This window comes from Salvelinus sp. IW2-2015, linkage group LG4p (assembly GCF_002910315.2).
Source record: "Salvelinus sp. IW2-2015 linkage group LG4p, ASM291031v2, whole genome shotgun sequence".
In the NCBI taxonomy this organism is placed as follows: domain Eukaryota; kingdom Metazoa; phylum Chordata; class Actinopteri; order Salmoniformes; family Salmonidae; genus Salvelinus; species Salvelinus sp. IW2-2015.
The window spans coordinates 7,816,382-7,831,109 of NC_036841.1; the positions used below are offsets into that span (position 1 = coordinate 7,816,382).

Consider the following 14,728-nt stretch of genomic DNA (forward strand, 5'->3'; position numbering starts at 1 on the left):
TATGGGCGTATAGAAGTTAAGCACAGCAACTGTTTGTTTTGATAATCAAAAACTTGGAAGTGAAAAAGTAAAATACTTTTCTGAGCAATATTCATTTTGAAAAACATATATAACATTGATAGACAATCTAAGTGCTTTCTAATATCCTGGTTTTAGAGAGAGATGCTTAAAAGATGAAGAAATCTAACCATTTCACCTCTAGTGTGGGTGACTTTACTAAGCAGAAAGACCTATCTGGACGTGGATTATCGGTGAATAACATTACATGTCTGAAGTAAAAGTCACTCAGCCTGGAGTCTTGTTCTAGACATTTATAAACCTTTTAAAAACACTTAAGTCTGTTTAAAGTGCTTTCTGGTGCCCCACTCTACTGACATTAAAGTATGATTGGTGCTGAGGTTTGAGGTTACAAAGCATGCACAAAACACCACTCAGTCATTAGCCAGCCCTTGACACAGCCAGTGGAGGGAGCCGTCAGTGAGACGAGGTGGCGGCGTTGGTATGTGATGTCAGAGCAGAGGGGTCAGCATCTGAGCTGCGATGGGTCAGTATGTTGCTGGGAGGGGTCAGTTACAATGCAGGGCTGGGTCAGTGTGCAGGTGGGAGTAGTGAGTAGTGCAGACACGCCCCCTAGCAGGTGATTGACAGCTGTGGTCAGGTCCGTGCAGCCAGCTGGTACAGAGGGCCCAGGACTGTGTGACTGCTCACCTGGAAAACAGCACAAGACAGGGCCAATGCATTAGTCTGGGATACTCAGCACACAGCCAGACACAGACCAACTAGAACCATAAATCCAGTCCTTCTCTACTGCCCTTGTTGATAAGTGAAACAGCTTCATACTGTTTTTCACATCTGCATGGGCAAGTCAACAAGGGCAGAGGGAAAGGGACAATATGTTGGAGAGGAATTGGGCCGAGTAGTGACACTACACACACGAGCAGAAGCAGGCTAGACAACACATGGACCACACTCAGGAACAGTGTGTGCCGAGTTAGGAGAGCCAGAATTGGTTAAGGAGCAAGAAAACCATACAGGAAAACATTATGCAGATTGTCTATCAAGAGTTTATTTGGTGCTCAAAGTCTAAATCTATCTTACTTAATCCAGAGTGGTCAAATGATCTACTACGCTTGCACATGTTAATTCAGAATGTTAACTACAAACCTCTGAAATGCTTTTCTCAAATGTTTTCATTAAACCCACATGGGATCATATATGGTAGAGCGTCTCTTACAACTATCTCTGAGCCTTCAGAGAAGGTGAGAGGTTGGGAAACCTGGTGAAGAATATCACAGTTGCAGGCCTTTCTTCTTCGTCCAGCACCAGTTGGATGTTTAATAATACATTGATAATAGGTCCTTGCCTTCCTCATGAGTGGGTTGAGAACCTAACGTTTAGCGGCTCTTGTCTGTATTGAGTGTGAGAGGAGGAGGGGGGGAGAAAGGTGAAAGGCCATGGATACTCACTCTGAATTGGAGTCCTTCAGGAGTTTGGCCCTGGCAGAGGCTGAGAGGTTCAGATCTCCTCCTGAAGAGAGAGGGAGTAATGGAGAGAGAGTGGCAGGGAGAGGAAAAGAGAGAGAAGGACAGAAAGAGAAAGGGTGGGAGAGAGAATGGGAGAGGGATATCAAAGAGCATGGTTAGTGATGATATCATAAGGCACGCTCCACTGTGAGTGGTTTAATGGTGTCAGGGGGGCAGGTGGCCAGCTCCCATCTCTCTTACCTCGTAGATAATCAACAAAGTACAGCATCACTACCGCAATCAGCGCCACTAAGAGAGAAAGAGACACACATTTATTGGTTGACTCAACACACACACACGCACACACAGAAGTGTTACTCACAGCAGACACAGGCGGTGAAGAAGACCTCCAGGAAGAGGTATCCCTTGTTGTCCAGAATAGATCCTGCTGCCATGGAGATCAGAGCCAGGCCCAGGTTCTGGATGGACTGCATGCTGGGAGGTAGGAAGGCCATGCGTCATCATCAACAACAGCAGCATCACCACCACCGTCATCATCAACAATAACTACAACATCAACAGCATCATCATCATCACAGTCACAAATAATGGATAGAATGCAAACGCCTGTAGGTATGAAGCACTTTTCTGGTTACACAGAAAGGGTGTGAAGGAGCAGGTGTACTTACAAGCCATAGGCGGTCCCTAGCTGATGCTCTGGCACCACGAAGGCCACCATGGGCCACAGGGCACAGGCCAGCAGGGAGTAGGACAAACCCAACAGAGACTGGAGGACACAGATACACAGTACCGTTATCAACACTGTTACCAACACCATTAACTATACCTGGTTACCCAGTCACAATACACCTACATTACTATATATAAACACAATCTAAAACATGACTGCATAAGCCAATCCTCTGGAAGCAGGATGTAATTGTCTTGCAGGACTAAACAAAAGCAAGTGTTCAAGGACCCAGTGATCCAAGGTTGCGTGTCCAAATCTGGCCCACAGCTCATCACTACATACACTAGATTTCTAGTGAATGTCTTACTAAATGTCTCCAAGGTCATATTCTGCTGTGAACCACTCTGCACCCTTCTACCGGTAATAAAATGGAGAATGGTCATCACCATGGCGATCCAGGGGTTCCAGAAGGTGAAGGCGAGCAACATGTGGGCTATGAGTGTCGTGACGACGGCACACAGCACCCAGATCACGTTCTTCCCTATCCTGTCCACCATGAAGCCCAACACAGGAGAGGCTGGGGCTGAGATGATGTACACAATACTGGGAGAGGGAGAGGGGACACGGAGGGAGAGGGTGGAGAGAGGGGACACGGAGGGAGAGGGTGGAGAGCACGGAGGGAGAGGGTGAGAGAGGGGACACGAGGAGAGAGGAGAGGGTGGAGAGAGGGACACGGAAAGGGAGAGATAGGAGAGGGTGGAGAGAGGGTGACAAGGAGGGAGAGAAGGAGAGGGTGGAGAGAAGAGGACACAGAGGGAGAGAAGGAGAGGTGGAGACAGGGGACACAGAGGGAGAGGAGAAGGAGGGATGAGAGAGGAGAGGGTGGAGAGAGAGGGACACGGAGGGAGAGGGTAGAGAGAAGGGACACGGAGGGAGAGGGTAGAGAGAGGGGACACGAAGGGAGAGGGTAGAGAGAGGAGAACCGGAGGGAGAGGGTAGAGAGAGGGGACACGGAGGGAGAGGGTAGAGAGAGGGGACACGGAGGTAGAGAGAGGAGACACGGAGGGAGAGGGTGAGGAGAGGAGACAACGGAGGGAGAGGGTGGATGAGAGGAAGAGAGAGAGAGACACGGAGGGAGAGGGTAAAGAGAGGGAGACAACGGAGGGAGAGGGTGGAGAGAGGGGACACGGAGGGAGAGAAGGAGAGAGGGGCACGGAGGGAGAGAAGGAGAGAGGGGACACGGAGGGAGAGAAGGAGAGAGGGGACACGGAGGAGAAGAAGGAGAGAGGGGGAACGGACGGGAGAGAAGGAGAGTAGGGAACGGAGGGAGGGAGACACAGGAGGGAGAGAAGGAGAGGGTGGAGAGAGGGGACGACCGGAGGGAGAGAAGGAGAGGGTGGAGAGAGGGACCGGAGGGCAGGAAGGAGAAGGGTGGAGAGAGGGACACGGAGGGAGAGAAGGAGAGGGTGGATGAGAGGGGGAACGGAGGGAGAGAAAGGAGAGGGTGGAGAGAGGGGACAACGGAGGAAGAGAAGGAGAGAGGTGGAGAGAGGGGACCGAGGGAGAGGAGACACGGAGGGGAGAGAGAGGAGAGGGTGGAGAGAGGGGAACACAGTGGAAGAGGAAGGGAAGGGTGGAGGAGAGGGGGCACAGAGGGAAGATAGTGATTGTGTTTAGAAGGGAGGCAGAGACGCCAGTTTACAATGTGTTTGAACAGTTCCATTAGCCTTTTTATTTATTTTTTTTATTTAACTTTATTTAACCAAGGTAGGCAAATTTGCGAGACACGTTCGTCAATTTACAATTTGCGACCCTGGCCAAGATAAAGCAAGCAGGTTCGACACATACAACAAACACATAGTTACACTGGAGTAAAACAAACATATAGTCCCAATATACAGTGAAAAAAAAATAAGTCTAATATACCATGTGAGCAAGTGGGTGACGATAAGGAGGTGAAGGCCAACAAAATATGTATATAATAAAAAATAAATTAAAAATATAAAGGCATGGAGGTGAAGTGAAATACAACACAGCAAGTAAAATAAAACTAAAAAAAACCCTGGAATGGTTGGTTTGCCAGGCGAAAGAAAGTGCAAAGTAGAGACAGAAAATAATGGGCGTGCAAAGGATGCAAAAAAATTAATAAAATAAATACAGTAGGTAATAGAGGTAAGTTGTTTGGTAAATGTAGATGGGTTATAGTACTAGGTGCAGTATCTATGAGCTGCTCTGACGTGCGTGCTTAAAGCTAGTGAGGGAGATAGGTGTTTCAGTTCGAGTTTTGTAGTTCGTTCCAGTCATTGGCACAAGAGAAACTGGAAGGAGAGGCGTCCAAAGGAAAGCATTTGGTTTTGGGGGTTGACTAGAGAGATATACCTGCTGGAGCGCGTAGTCTACAGGTAGGTGCTGCTAGTGGTGACCAGCGAGCAGAGAATAGGGGGACTTACTAGCAGGGTCTTGTAGATGAGCGCTGGAACCAGTGGTTTGGCGACGAGTATGAAGCGAGGGCCAGCCAACGAGAGTGTAAGGTCGCAGTGGTGGGAGTATAATGGGCTTTGGTGACAAAAACGGATGGCACTGTGATAGACTGCATCCAAATTATTGAAGTAGGGTTTTGGAGGCTATTTTGTAAATACATCACCGAAGTCGAGGCTTGGCTAGGATGGTCAGTTTTAGAAGGGTATGTTGGCAGCATGATAAAGAATGCTTGTGCGGAATTAGGAAGCCAATTCTAATTTGACTTTGGATGAGATGTTTGATGTGAGTACTGGAAGCAAGTTTACAGTCTAAACCAGACACCTTAGGTATTTGTAGTTGTCCACATATTCTAAAGTCAGAAACCGTCCAAAAGTCAGTGATGTGGACAGGCGGCAGGGGCAAGGCAGCGATCCGGTTGAAGAGCATGCATTTTGGTTTTTACTTGTTATTTACGAGCAGTGTGAGGCCACGGAAGGAGAGTTGTATTCGCATTGAAGCTCGCCTGCGAGAGTTGTTTAACACAGTGTCAAAAGAAGGGCCAGAGTATACAAGAATAGGTGTCGTCTGCGTAGAGGTGGATCAGAGAATCACAGCAGCAAGAGCGACATCATTGATGTATACAGAGAAGAGAGTCGGTCCAAAATTTGAACCCTGTGGCAACCCCATAGAGACTGCCGAGGCCCGGACAACAGACCCTCCGATTTGACCACACTGAACTCGATCAGAGAAGTAGTTGGTGAACCAGGCGAGGCAATCATTAGAGAAACCAAGGCTGTCGAGTCTGCCAATGAGGATGTGGTGATTGCAAGAGTCAAAAGCCTTGGCCAGGTCAATGAATACGGCTGCCTGAGCCTGAGTGATAAGAGAGCTAAAATAATCCTCATTTGAAGAACTCCTCACAAAAAGTTGAGGCACATCTCACTCTGTCCAAATTGAATCACTCGTCTTATTAGTTACTCCGGCATCTCAAGACTGGGGTAAAGAGTTGTGTGTTACCTGTTAATTGCTCTTGCTTCTTGAGGTGAGAAGTTGAACTTTTCAATGAAAGAAAACCCTGCAAGGGAAAGACCGACAGAGTGAGAAGGACAGTCAGTCACACCAGACCAGAGTGGTACAGAGTATGTCCATACTATCACTGCAACATATCCCACCACATTAAGCACATCCTGTTCCTGTTCTATAGGCATTCATTACAACTCAACACAGACTAATGTACTCTTTCGCTGCTATACAGGGCCTTAGGAGAGCAACTGACAGTCCTCAGACTGTTTTTAGCACACAATCACATGCGCGCACACACAACACACACACAATAAAACACACACACCATCCCTTCCAGCCAGCTACCAAGTAGAGTTGCACCTGGTCCACATATTGGTGAACTGCAGCACATGGTATTGAACAGGCCTCAGCAGGCCAGGTAAGTATTGTATAAAAAAAAAATCTATTCTATACCATGTATTTGCTCAACAGCATCGTCACTCTCCCCGTCCCCATATCCTCTCCCCCCGTATCTCGCTCTCGCTGTCTCTCCCCTGCCCCCACCCATCTCTCGCAGCCCCCCCCCCCAGTACTCTCTTTCCTACCCACTCAGGGGGTTAGATTACATGGTCTCTAACTGTTAATTATTTAAAATCAGCTTGGGAGAAAAACATTATTCTAAAAGAGATCATTATATTCACTCAAGGTATTTTACATGATGGAGAATAGACATTGCGTTCGAGGGGACAAGCATGAACAAGTGGCAGCACATAATCCCTGATCTACAATCACCTTGCAGCCCAAATACCTACTTGTGATAAAAGCTGGCAATATTGGTGATGGTTTTGACTGATAAGACATGATGGTTTGTGTGCTACTCACTGTCCCAGTCCGATGAAGGGGAAGATGGCCACGTAGTAGCCCACACAGATGATGAAGATGAGGTACAGTGGGAAGGGGAAGTCCTTCACATCGGTCAGCTTGATCACTTCCCCTACACACACACACACACACAAAACACATGTTCAACACACAGAACCAGTCTTGGCTAAAGCATCCCCTTGGGAAAGGAGTGCGACAGCCAGGCAATAACCCACAGGAAGTAGTACTACGACCCGTGACCTCCGCCCCTGTCACACTAAAGCCAGCCCAGGGAAACGCTGAGCACGGTAGAAACACAGGCTAACTTCCCCAAAATCTATTCTGACAAGATTACATGGAACACAATGAGGAGTTTGAGGTTTCCCAGGTGGATAGAGCTCCTTAAATCAACTAAATCCATCAAGGCAAAATGAGAGGCTAATGGTGACAGGTAACAGAGAAGGAACCTACCCTCTACCACCGCCATCCTCACACCAACATTGTCAGAACACAGTGGACATGATAACCATAGCACATAGATAATGACCATCATCCCATCCATTATCCTGTGTAGTTCAGCTCTGATTGGGACACACATCGGAGGCAGTCACTGACTGCCGTGTTAGCTCACCGGTCGCTCCCTGTTCCTTGTCGAGGATCCTCTCGGCCCTCTTGTCCAGGTAGCCCAACACCAGAGCACAGACCAGAGAGAATATACATGTCACCCCAGCTGGAGAAGAGGAGAGAGAGAGAGATGGAGAGAGCACGAGCAAGAGAGAGAAAGGGTGAGGGGGGATAAAGGAGAGAGAGACAGGAAAATCATTACATCAGCTATGAACAGGTAGGTGTGGCTCATGAACCTACAGCAGCACAATAGGGTAAGTCCTCAGGAGAAGAGCCTGGCAAGAATCTTTAAAACCCTGTCTAGTTCAGTCTAAATAAGCATGACTGCTTCCTTTGGGACGAACAGTCAGAGTAATTAGATTAAAAAGTAGCTCAAAAAGTTTTACTTTAGATTTTGTGTCGAGAGCGATTGCCGGAATGCTTTTGATTTCTTGGGGGTGGTTGAAGATCTCTACATCACACTCTCTCTCTCACATCGCATCCCACCCTCTACAGCAGAGGGGTTTGTAGTCCAATAAATATTATCTATTAACCAGGTGAAATTTCAGTAAGTATGTGGCAAAATCCAGTAGGCTTTGGTTTGAATTAACAGTAGCGTATGGACATATTAGACCCATCTCACAGGCTTAATATTCCTCTGTGGTTTCTGTAAAGCATCAGCACATATCTACTGGGGCTCCATTACTCCATTGTAATGTTACAGGACTGTACGGTTCAGTCCTGCTGGAGAGAACACAGACTGCTGGGCTCCTCTTACTCCTGTGGAGCGAGTGAGGACACACTCCCTGAAAGAAGAAGTGAAAAGGGAAGTGAGGCGGAGCATCACAAAACTGAAACCTCTTCCATCACGTGATTCATCAGACAAATGACGGGGGAAAATGGTTTATGTTTTTTCCTCTCCCTCCCCTCTTTTCTCCATCCCTCTCTGTGCTGAGATTGGAGAGCATTTGTAATAGTAGTGGTATGGTGTTGCAGGCAGGGCTGTCTGGGCTGGAGAGAGATATGTAACCTGAGGCTCAATGTAGACAGCAGGCCTGGGAATTTAGCTCACTCTCCTCCTGATCAAATGTGGACACGCAACTCACTTACACACACACAAAGGGTGGTTCTGTATTATGTCATGTTATATGTGGATCCTAATAAAATACTAAGCAGACACACACACGTGATGCACGGGTTGACTCATAACCCGCAGTCCCTGCGGTTATATCAGCGGAGCGGGTGAGTTTAGGTTCATTCAATATAGTGTGGATGAAGGGCGGGTGGAATGAAGAGAAACAATGTTTTAAAAAATCCATAAATGTATAATTCTGGTGTCCATCTACAGGCTATATTGAGTTTTTTTTTATCTGGCATTAGTGCCTAAGATATAGGGCCTAACTGTATGCTTGCCAAATACATGCGCCAATCGCTTTTGGGAACTTGGGCAGAAAAATGTAACATCAATCCACTGAGGATCCGCTGGGGCAAAAAGGACGGTGTCGGACGTTAAATCAATAAACTGCAGAATGGAGAGTTGAAAATAAAGAGAAGGGAGGCCAGAAAAGTAGTGTTTGGGAAAGATTTGGTGAAGTGGTGAAAGAGAATGATAGCACTATGTGTGATGATTGTGAGGCGCTATACAAATTCAACAGCCACAAGACAGGTACTTCAAATATGGCCAAACCGCGTACCAGCAAGTCAGGTCTCCAGCCCCAAGCCCATCTCACATGTACGCTGACAGCAAAAAGATACCACTGCAGGTGAAATACAAGTTTGATGATGATGGTGGTGTGGACTTTTGTTGTGTGGACTTGCATCCCTTTGACATTGTTTCGGGAAAGGGCTTCACCTCTATGGCGCAGGGACTTATTAACGTTGGAGTCCGTAATGAAGCTGTCAAGGCCAACTCTGTCATCCCGCGCAGACAGACAGTGTGTGAAAGAGCCAGAGGCCACAACAGAGAAGGCTACACGGTCTGAGTCAATCAAGAAGGCTTTAGACGCCGGGGGAGCTGCCATCACCACAGACATGTGGACGGATGATTTCAACAAAAAGGGCACACACCGTGCTTATTTTTTAACAGAAGATTGGCAACTGAAAAGTCACGTCATCGCCACCGTGGAGTTTGACGCCTACCTGAGGAAGAGAACAGAGAACATCCACGAGCAAATCAGCAAGGAACTCAACGATTTTGGAATTCCAGGTGACTGTCTCTGCAAAAGCGTGTCTGTGAGTGACCAGGGCGCAAACATAAACGCAGCGCGACTACCACTGCAGTGCCGAACACAGTCCTGAAACATCAATGCCAAGAAAAGGGAGGCATCAGAGTGTGTTCGTGAAGTCACTGAGATGATGGAAGCAGGCAAGAGCCTTGTGACCTACCTAAAAAGAAGACCGGCGCTGTCGCCAATTTACCCCGTGCAGTAATCCAAGAACGTGAGACTCACTGGAACAGCAAGGCTGACATGCTGGAGTTACAGACACAGAAATATGGCAAATGCTCGAGGACAGAGACCAACTGGATGGAATGAAGGGCATTTACCAGGATGAGCTGAGCCCTCACCGACTTTCTGTCAGTCTTCAAGGCAGCATCTGTAGAGCTAGAAGAAGAGAAGTACCACACTCTCCAGTTGGTGATGCTCTGCTTTTAAAAATAACGCTAAAACAACGCTGTGAGCCAACACATGGCGATCCACTCTACATGGTACACATCCGCACACAGGCATCAAAGCTCCTCACCGAGAAGATGCTGCTCACTCAAACTCGCCACGTTCCTGTGCCCAAAATTCAAGACACTGAAGATGCTCCCCAACAAAGAACGAGTCGCCGTGTATGACCAAGCCAGGAGACCGTCAGAGCCATCCGCTCCACTCCCCAGTCAAGTTTCAGCACCACGGACCTGCCTTTCGCCGACACTGATGGGGTTTCAGCACCACGGACCTGCCTTTCACCGACACTGATGGAGTTTCAGCACCACGGACACAGGATCTCAGCAAAGGTAACTTATTATAATAATAATAATAATAATTAGTATTAATAGGCCTAGTCTTATTAAATATTCACTTTACAGTTGGAAATGCAAGCAACTACTCCGTAAAGAGACCAAGATTTAACTTCACGGACGAGAGAGGCCGAAGAGATCGACGAAATCCAGAGGTACAAAGCACTCACTTTTCCCTGGAGGATTGTGTGGAGGAAAGTTTGCTTGCTTTCTGGGAGAAGCAGGAGCATAACTTCACTCAACTCCGGTCTCTTGCAAAGAGAATTCTCTGCATTCCAGCATCAAGCACATCGAGTGAACACGCCTTCGAGTGAACACGCCTTCGAGTGAACACGCCTTCGAGTGAACACGCCTTCGAGTGAACACGCCTTCGAGTGAACACGCCTTCGAGTGAACACGCCTTCGAGTGAACACGCCTTCGAGTGAACACGCCTTCGAGTGAACACGCCTTCGAGTGAACACGCCTTCGAGTGAACACGCCTTCGAGTGAACACGCCTTCGAGTGAACACGCCTTCGAGTGAACACGCCTGCTGGGCACGTTATTGAATCCAGGCGCAACCGACTGAAACCTGGCCCAGTGGACTCTATTCTGTTTCTTAAATTAACTGTGCTGCAAAAAAAAGCAAGACAAAGTAGGCAATTATAGCCTCCTAACTGGTCAGTGGGTACTTTCATTTTCTAAACTTTGTTGTGTTGTAGCCAATTGATTTTTGAAGCCAATTTTTTTTTTTTTTTCCCATTAATTCATATACCGGTATAGGATATTAGCCCACACAGGCGGTCGGCCTACAAGATGTCCATTTATTGTTTCCTTTCAGTAAAATGCTAGGCTACTGTTCAATAGGCCTAAGAATTTAAAATTGCTCAAGAAAATTGTTCATTAAATGTAAAAAAAATTAAATGTTTTTAAAAGACAAGAGATCCATTCATTGTTTCACATTTGGTTTTGTTTCAGTAAAACAATAGGCTACTGTTCAATAGGTGCAATGCTTTTTAAATGCTCAAGAGAAATGTAATGGTTCAATAACATTTGCAAGACAAAAATATATATCGATTTTCGATATTTGCGGGCTAGGGTCATGTGTAGGGCTCAGATTTTCACATAGTAACCCATCTGGAATCGCCCTACTATCAATTGCTGGTGGGTGCGGCTGAACAAACAGCTGACCCCCACATCACTAAACACATACACAAACACTTTTAACTCACCGATCATGAGCGAGACTCCCAGAGTGGTGTGTCCTGTGGAGCCTACCAGGTCAGCGACACGGTTGTACACCCAGCCCATGATGTTCATGTTGACAGTGCTACCCTGAGGGGGAGGAGACAACCCAACACTCCCTGATCAGCCACATAAATAACACCTTAAGAATGTGCTTCTGTATCTATCTACATACAGCGTTATATTTCGCTTCTAGCGTGTTCTTACCAGCCTGGCCATGCTGAGCTGAAGACCAAACACCAAGTTGAGTTCCTTCCCTTTGAACCAGTTCACTGCATAGGTGTTCTGGGCCACAGCCAGAGACTCACCTCCAATCCTACCCAGAGAGAGAGCACTTAGTTAGGGGGAGAGAAGTGGCTTGGAGCTGTAACAAGGACTAGCTCAGTGACAAAAGTCTAAAATGCATCTTACCCAAACACAAAGCGTCCAATCTCCATTAACCAGAATAGATCTAGAAGAGCCCCAACAGCAACTATAACCTGTGGAAATACACAGTGGTGGGAAAAGTACTCAATGGTCAGTCATACTTTAATAAAAGTAAAGATACCTAAATAGAAAATGGCTCAGTAAAAGTCACCCAGTAAAATCCTACTTGACTAAAAAAAGTCTAAAAGTATCTGGTTTGTACAGTGGGGGATAAAACAGTCAATTGTCATACTGGAGTAAAAGTCTAAGTAAATGCTCCACATCAAATTCCTTATATTACGCAAACCAGACGGAACGATTTTCTTGTTTTTATTTTCGGACAGCCAGGGGCACACTCCAACTCTCACATAATTTACAAAGTATTTGTGTTTAGTGAGTCAGAGACAGTAGAGATGATAATGCATTATATTGATAGGTGCATGAATTGGACCATATTGCTGTCCTGCCTGAGCATTTAAAATGTAAACAAATACTTTTGGGTAACAATGAAAATGTATGGGAGTAAAAAGTACATATTTTCTCTAGGAATGTAGTGAAGTACAAGTAAAAACCATGGGGTACTGTGTGTAGATTACTGGAGGGAAAAAACGATTTAATCCATTTTAGAATAAATCTGTAACGTAACAAAATGTAGAAAAATTAAAAGGAGGCTGAATTATTTCTGAATTCACTCTACATTACCACTAGAAAAAGATCAACTGAATTTGTACTACATATTTTGTAGAAAAGCAGCTCTCAAATACATCTCCATCATGTGGTGTGCACCTACCTGTCCAACGCAGACAAACAGGGCGAAGATTATGGTTCCTAGCCTACCAGAAGGGGAGAAGCACAGTGACAGAAACTGTTTACAAGGGGATCATTTGAAGTGAATATGAACATGTTCGTCACAATGTTATCTCTCCTTGTGTTGCTGGAGATGACAGCCCTAGTTCATCATAGATTCAGATTAATCCTCCATACACAATTACCTCAGCATCTTTTGTTGTCAGAGGTTCATGGTGAGACTAGGGATTTCCTACTGACACACTGGCAGACAAACACTGCCCATATTACAGTAGGTACATAGGCTGTATTGTCCATGGAGGAGAGTGTGGGGAAAAACACACCTACAACCAGCATCCACACCAGGGTGATTACAGAATCCGTTACCATATTATACAAATGTGACGTAAAAAGGATCCTAGGGTGTAAATCTCAACTTATGTATTGTACACATACAGTTTCTGCTCTGAGAAGCAGAGCACTATGCAGGCGTTATGTGACTGTAACCAGGTAGTCACTGGACGCAAGAGGTTAAATACCATGTCTGCGCCAGTACAAGACGGTTATCCTTGGATGGCGATAACCAAGTATTCCATGTAGGGAACAGGTGTCAGTACAGTAGTGTTCAACTAGTAACCTGTGGTCCTACCTGATGCCAAAGACCCTGTCGAGCAGGAAGCCCCCCAGGAAACAGAGCACCACGTTGGGCCAGGAGTACCAGGCATAGAGCTGCATGAACATGGACGTGTTCAGCTTCATGTCCTGGTGCAGACCAGAGAGGACAGAGAATGTCAGTGCATTGGTAGCCCAAATGACTAGAAAGGTCTCTTTAAGAAAGCAAAACAAAGGCCAAAAAAACACCTATATGAACTGTGAGTGCATGGACCAACCATACACTAACTGGTATGACCTGATATTGGTCTGTTGTTTACAGTATTAGAACACCTTTGAGCACAATGATAAGAGAGAAAGGTAGCTGTGCTAGTTCTAATGGGTCATTTCCTTGTGACACATTGCTTTGTTTCACTTATCAGCAAGCTTACAACATAATGGTGGTGTCATGAAGAGTCAGACATCCATATAATTAGAATGTGTCCATAGAGTTAGAATAACTACAATAACTATAGTTATTTCCCATATTGAAGCATCGGAAGAAGGCTCTGGCATACAGCAGGCTAGGCTACAATGACGACAGAGGGACATGATGTGACAGACGGAAACGTCAGTCCTCCTTCCTCACCTGTATGACTTGAGTCTGCAAAGCAGCTGGGTTATCATAACAGAAGTAACTTCCTGAAACAAAGTAACGCTGTCAGTGGGTAGAATTGATACGGTACATTCGAAACCAGCTCGTATTTGATTGATACAGTCATAGAAGGCTACATCATTGTGAAAGATAATCAAAGTCTGATATCCAAAAGCAATTAGTTTGATAGTCAGTTAGCTGAATGAAGCCTAAACTCTCTTCAAAGAATTTTGTTGCAATTTTGTTGGAACCGCCCTGCTCACCGAATCCCAGAAAGCACATAAAAAGCAGGACGAAAATGCGGTGAGGCAGCCGTCTCGGGTCACAGAGCGCGGACATCGGTCTAACCGATCCGCTTTCATTTCTGGGACCTGAAGACGAAATATCCTCTTCATCGTCCAAAAGGTTCTGTCGCTCCTCCGCCATCTTCGTCTGTGTTTTGGAAAGGAAGGAAAAAGAATAATACGGCGCAGACGGTCATATGACATACACGTGACTCGTCTCGGCTGAGCGCAGCAGTAAAAGGAGTGCAAAGAGTTCAGCAACAAGCGAATGACCATAAAGGGGCAAATCGCTGATCGTTACATATTCTACTTTAGAATATTCAATACAACGGTGATTGCTAAGGCGGGTCATTCATATATTAGATAATTTAATTCAATTAATTTATTTGACTATATATATATATACAGATGAAGTCGGAAGTTTACATACGCTTAGGTTGGAGTCATCAAAACTCGTTTTTCAACCACACAAATTTCTTGATAACAAACTATAGTTTTGGCAAGTCGGTTAGGACATCTACTTTGTGCATGACACAAGTAATTTTCCCAACCATTGTTTACAGACAGATTATTTCACTTATAATTCACTGTATCGCAATTTCAGTGGGTCAGAAGTTTACATACACTAAATTGACTGTGCCTTTAAACAGCTTGGAAAATTCCAGAAAATTATGTCATGGCTTTAGAAGCTTCTGATAGG

At 45.8% G+C, this 14,728-nt stretch overlaps 1 protein-coding gene across 1 annotated transcript; it reads right to left on the minus strand.

Annotated features, from left to right (window-relative positions):
• Nucleotides 1-296: 296 nt before the first annotated feature.
• On the minus strand, nucleotides 297-14,270 carry LOC111959812 (lysosomal dipeptide transporter MFSD1-like). Its single transcript, XM_023981613.2, is given in 17 exon segments — nucleotides 297-708; nucleotides 1,467-1,527; nucleotides 1,725-1,772; nucleotides 1,846-1,958; nucleotides 2,153-2,250; nucleotides 2,601-2,757; nucleotides 5,632-5,681; nucleotides 5,683-5,689; nucleotides 6,499-6,610; nucleotides 7,109-7,207; nucleotides 11,295-11,397; nucleotides 11,515-11,623; nucleotides 11,719-11,786; nucleotides 12,503-12,545; nucleotides 13,148-13,260; nucleotides 13,739-13,791; nucleotides 14,008-14,270. Coding segments are annotated over 17 exon segments (1,401 nt in total). The 5' UTR covers nucleotides 14,171-14,270; the 3' UTR covers nucleotides 297-704.
• Between the last annotated feature and the right edge of the window lie 458 nt (nucleotides 14,271-14,728).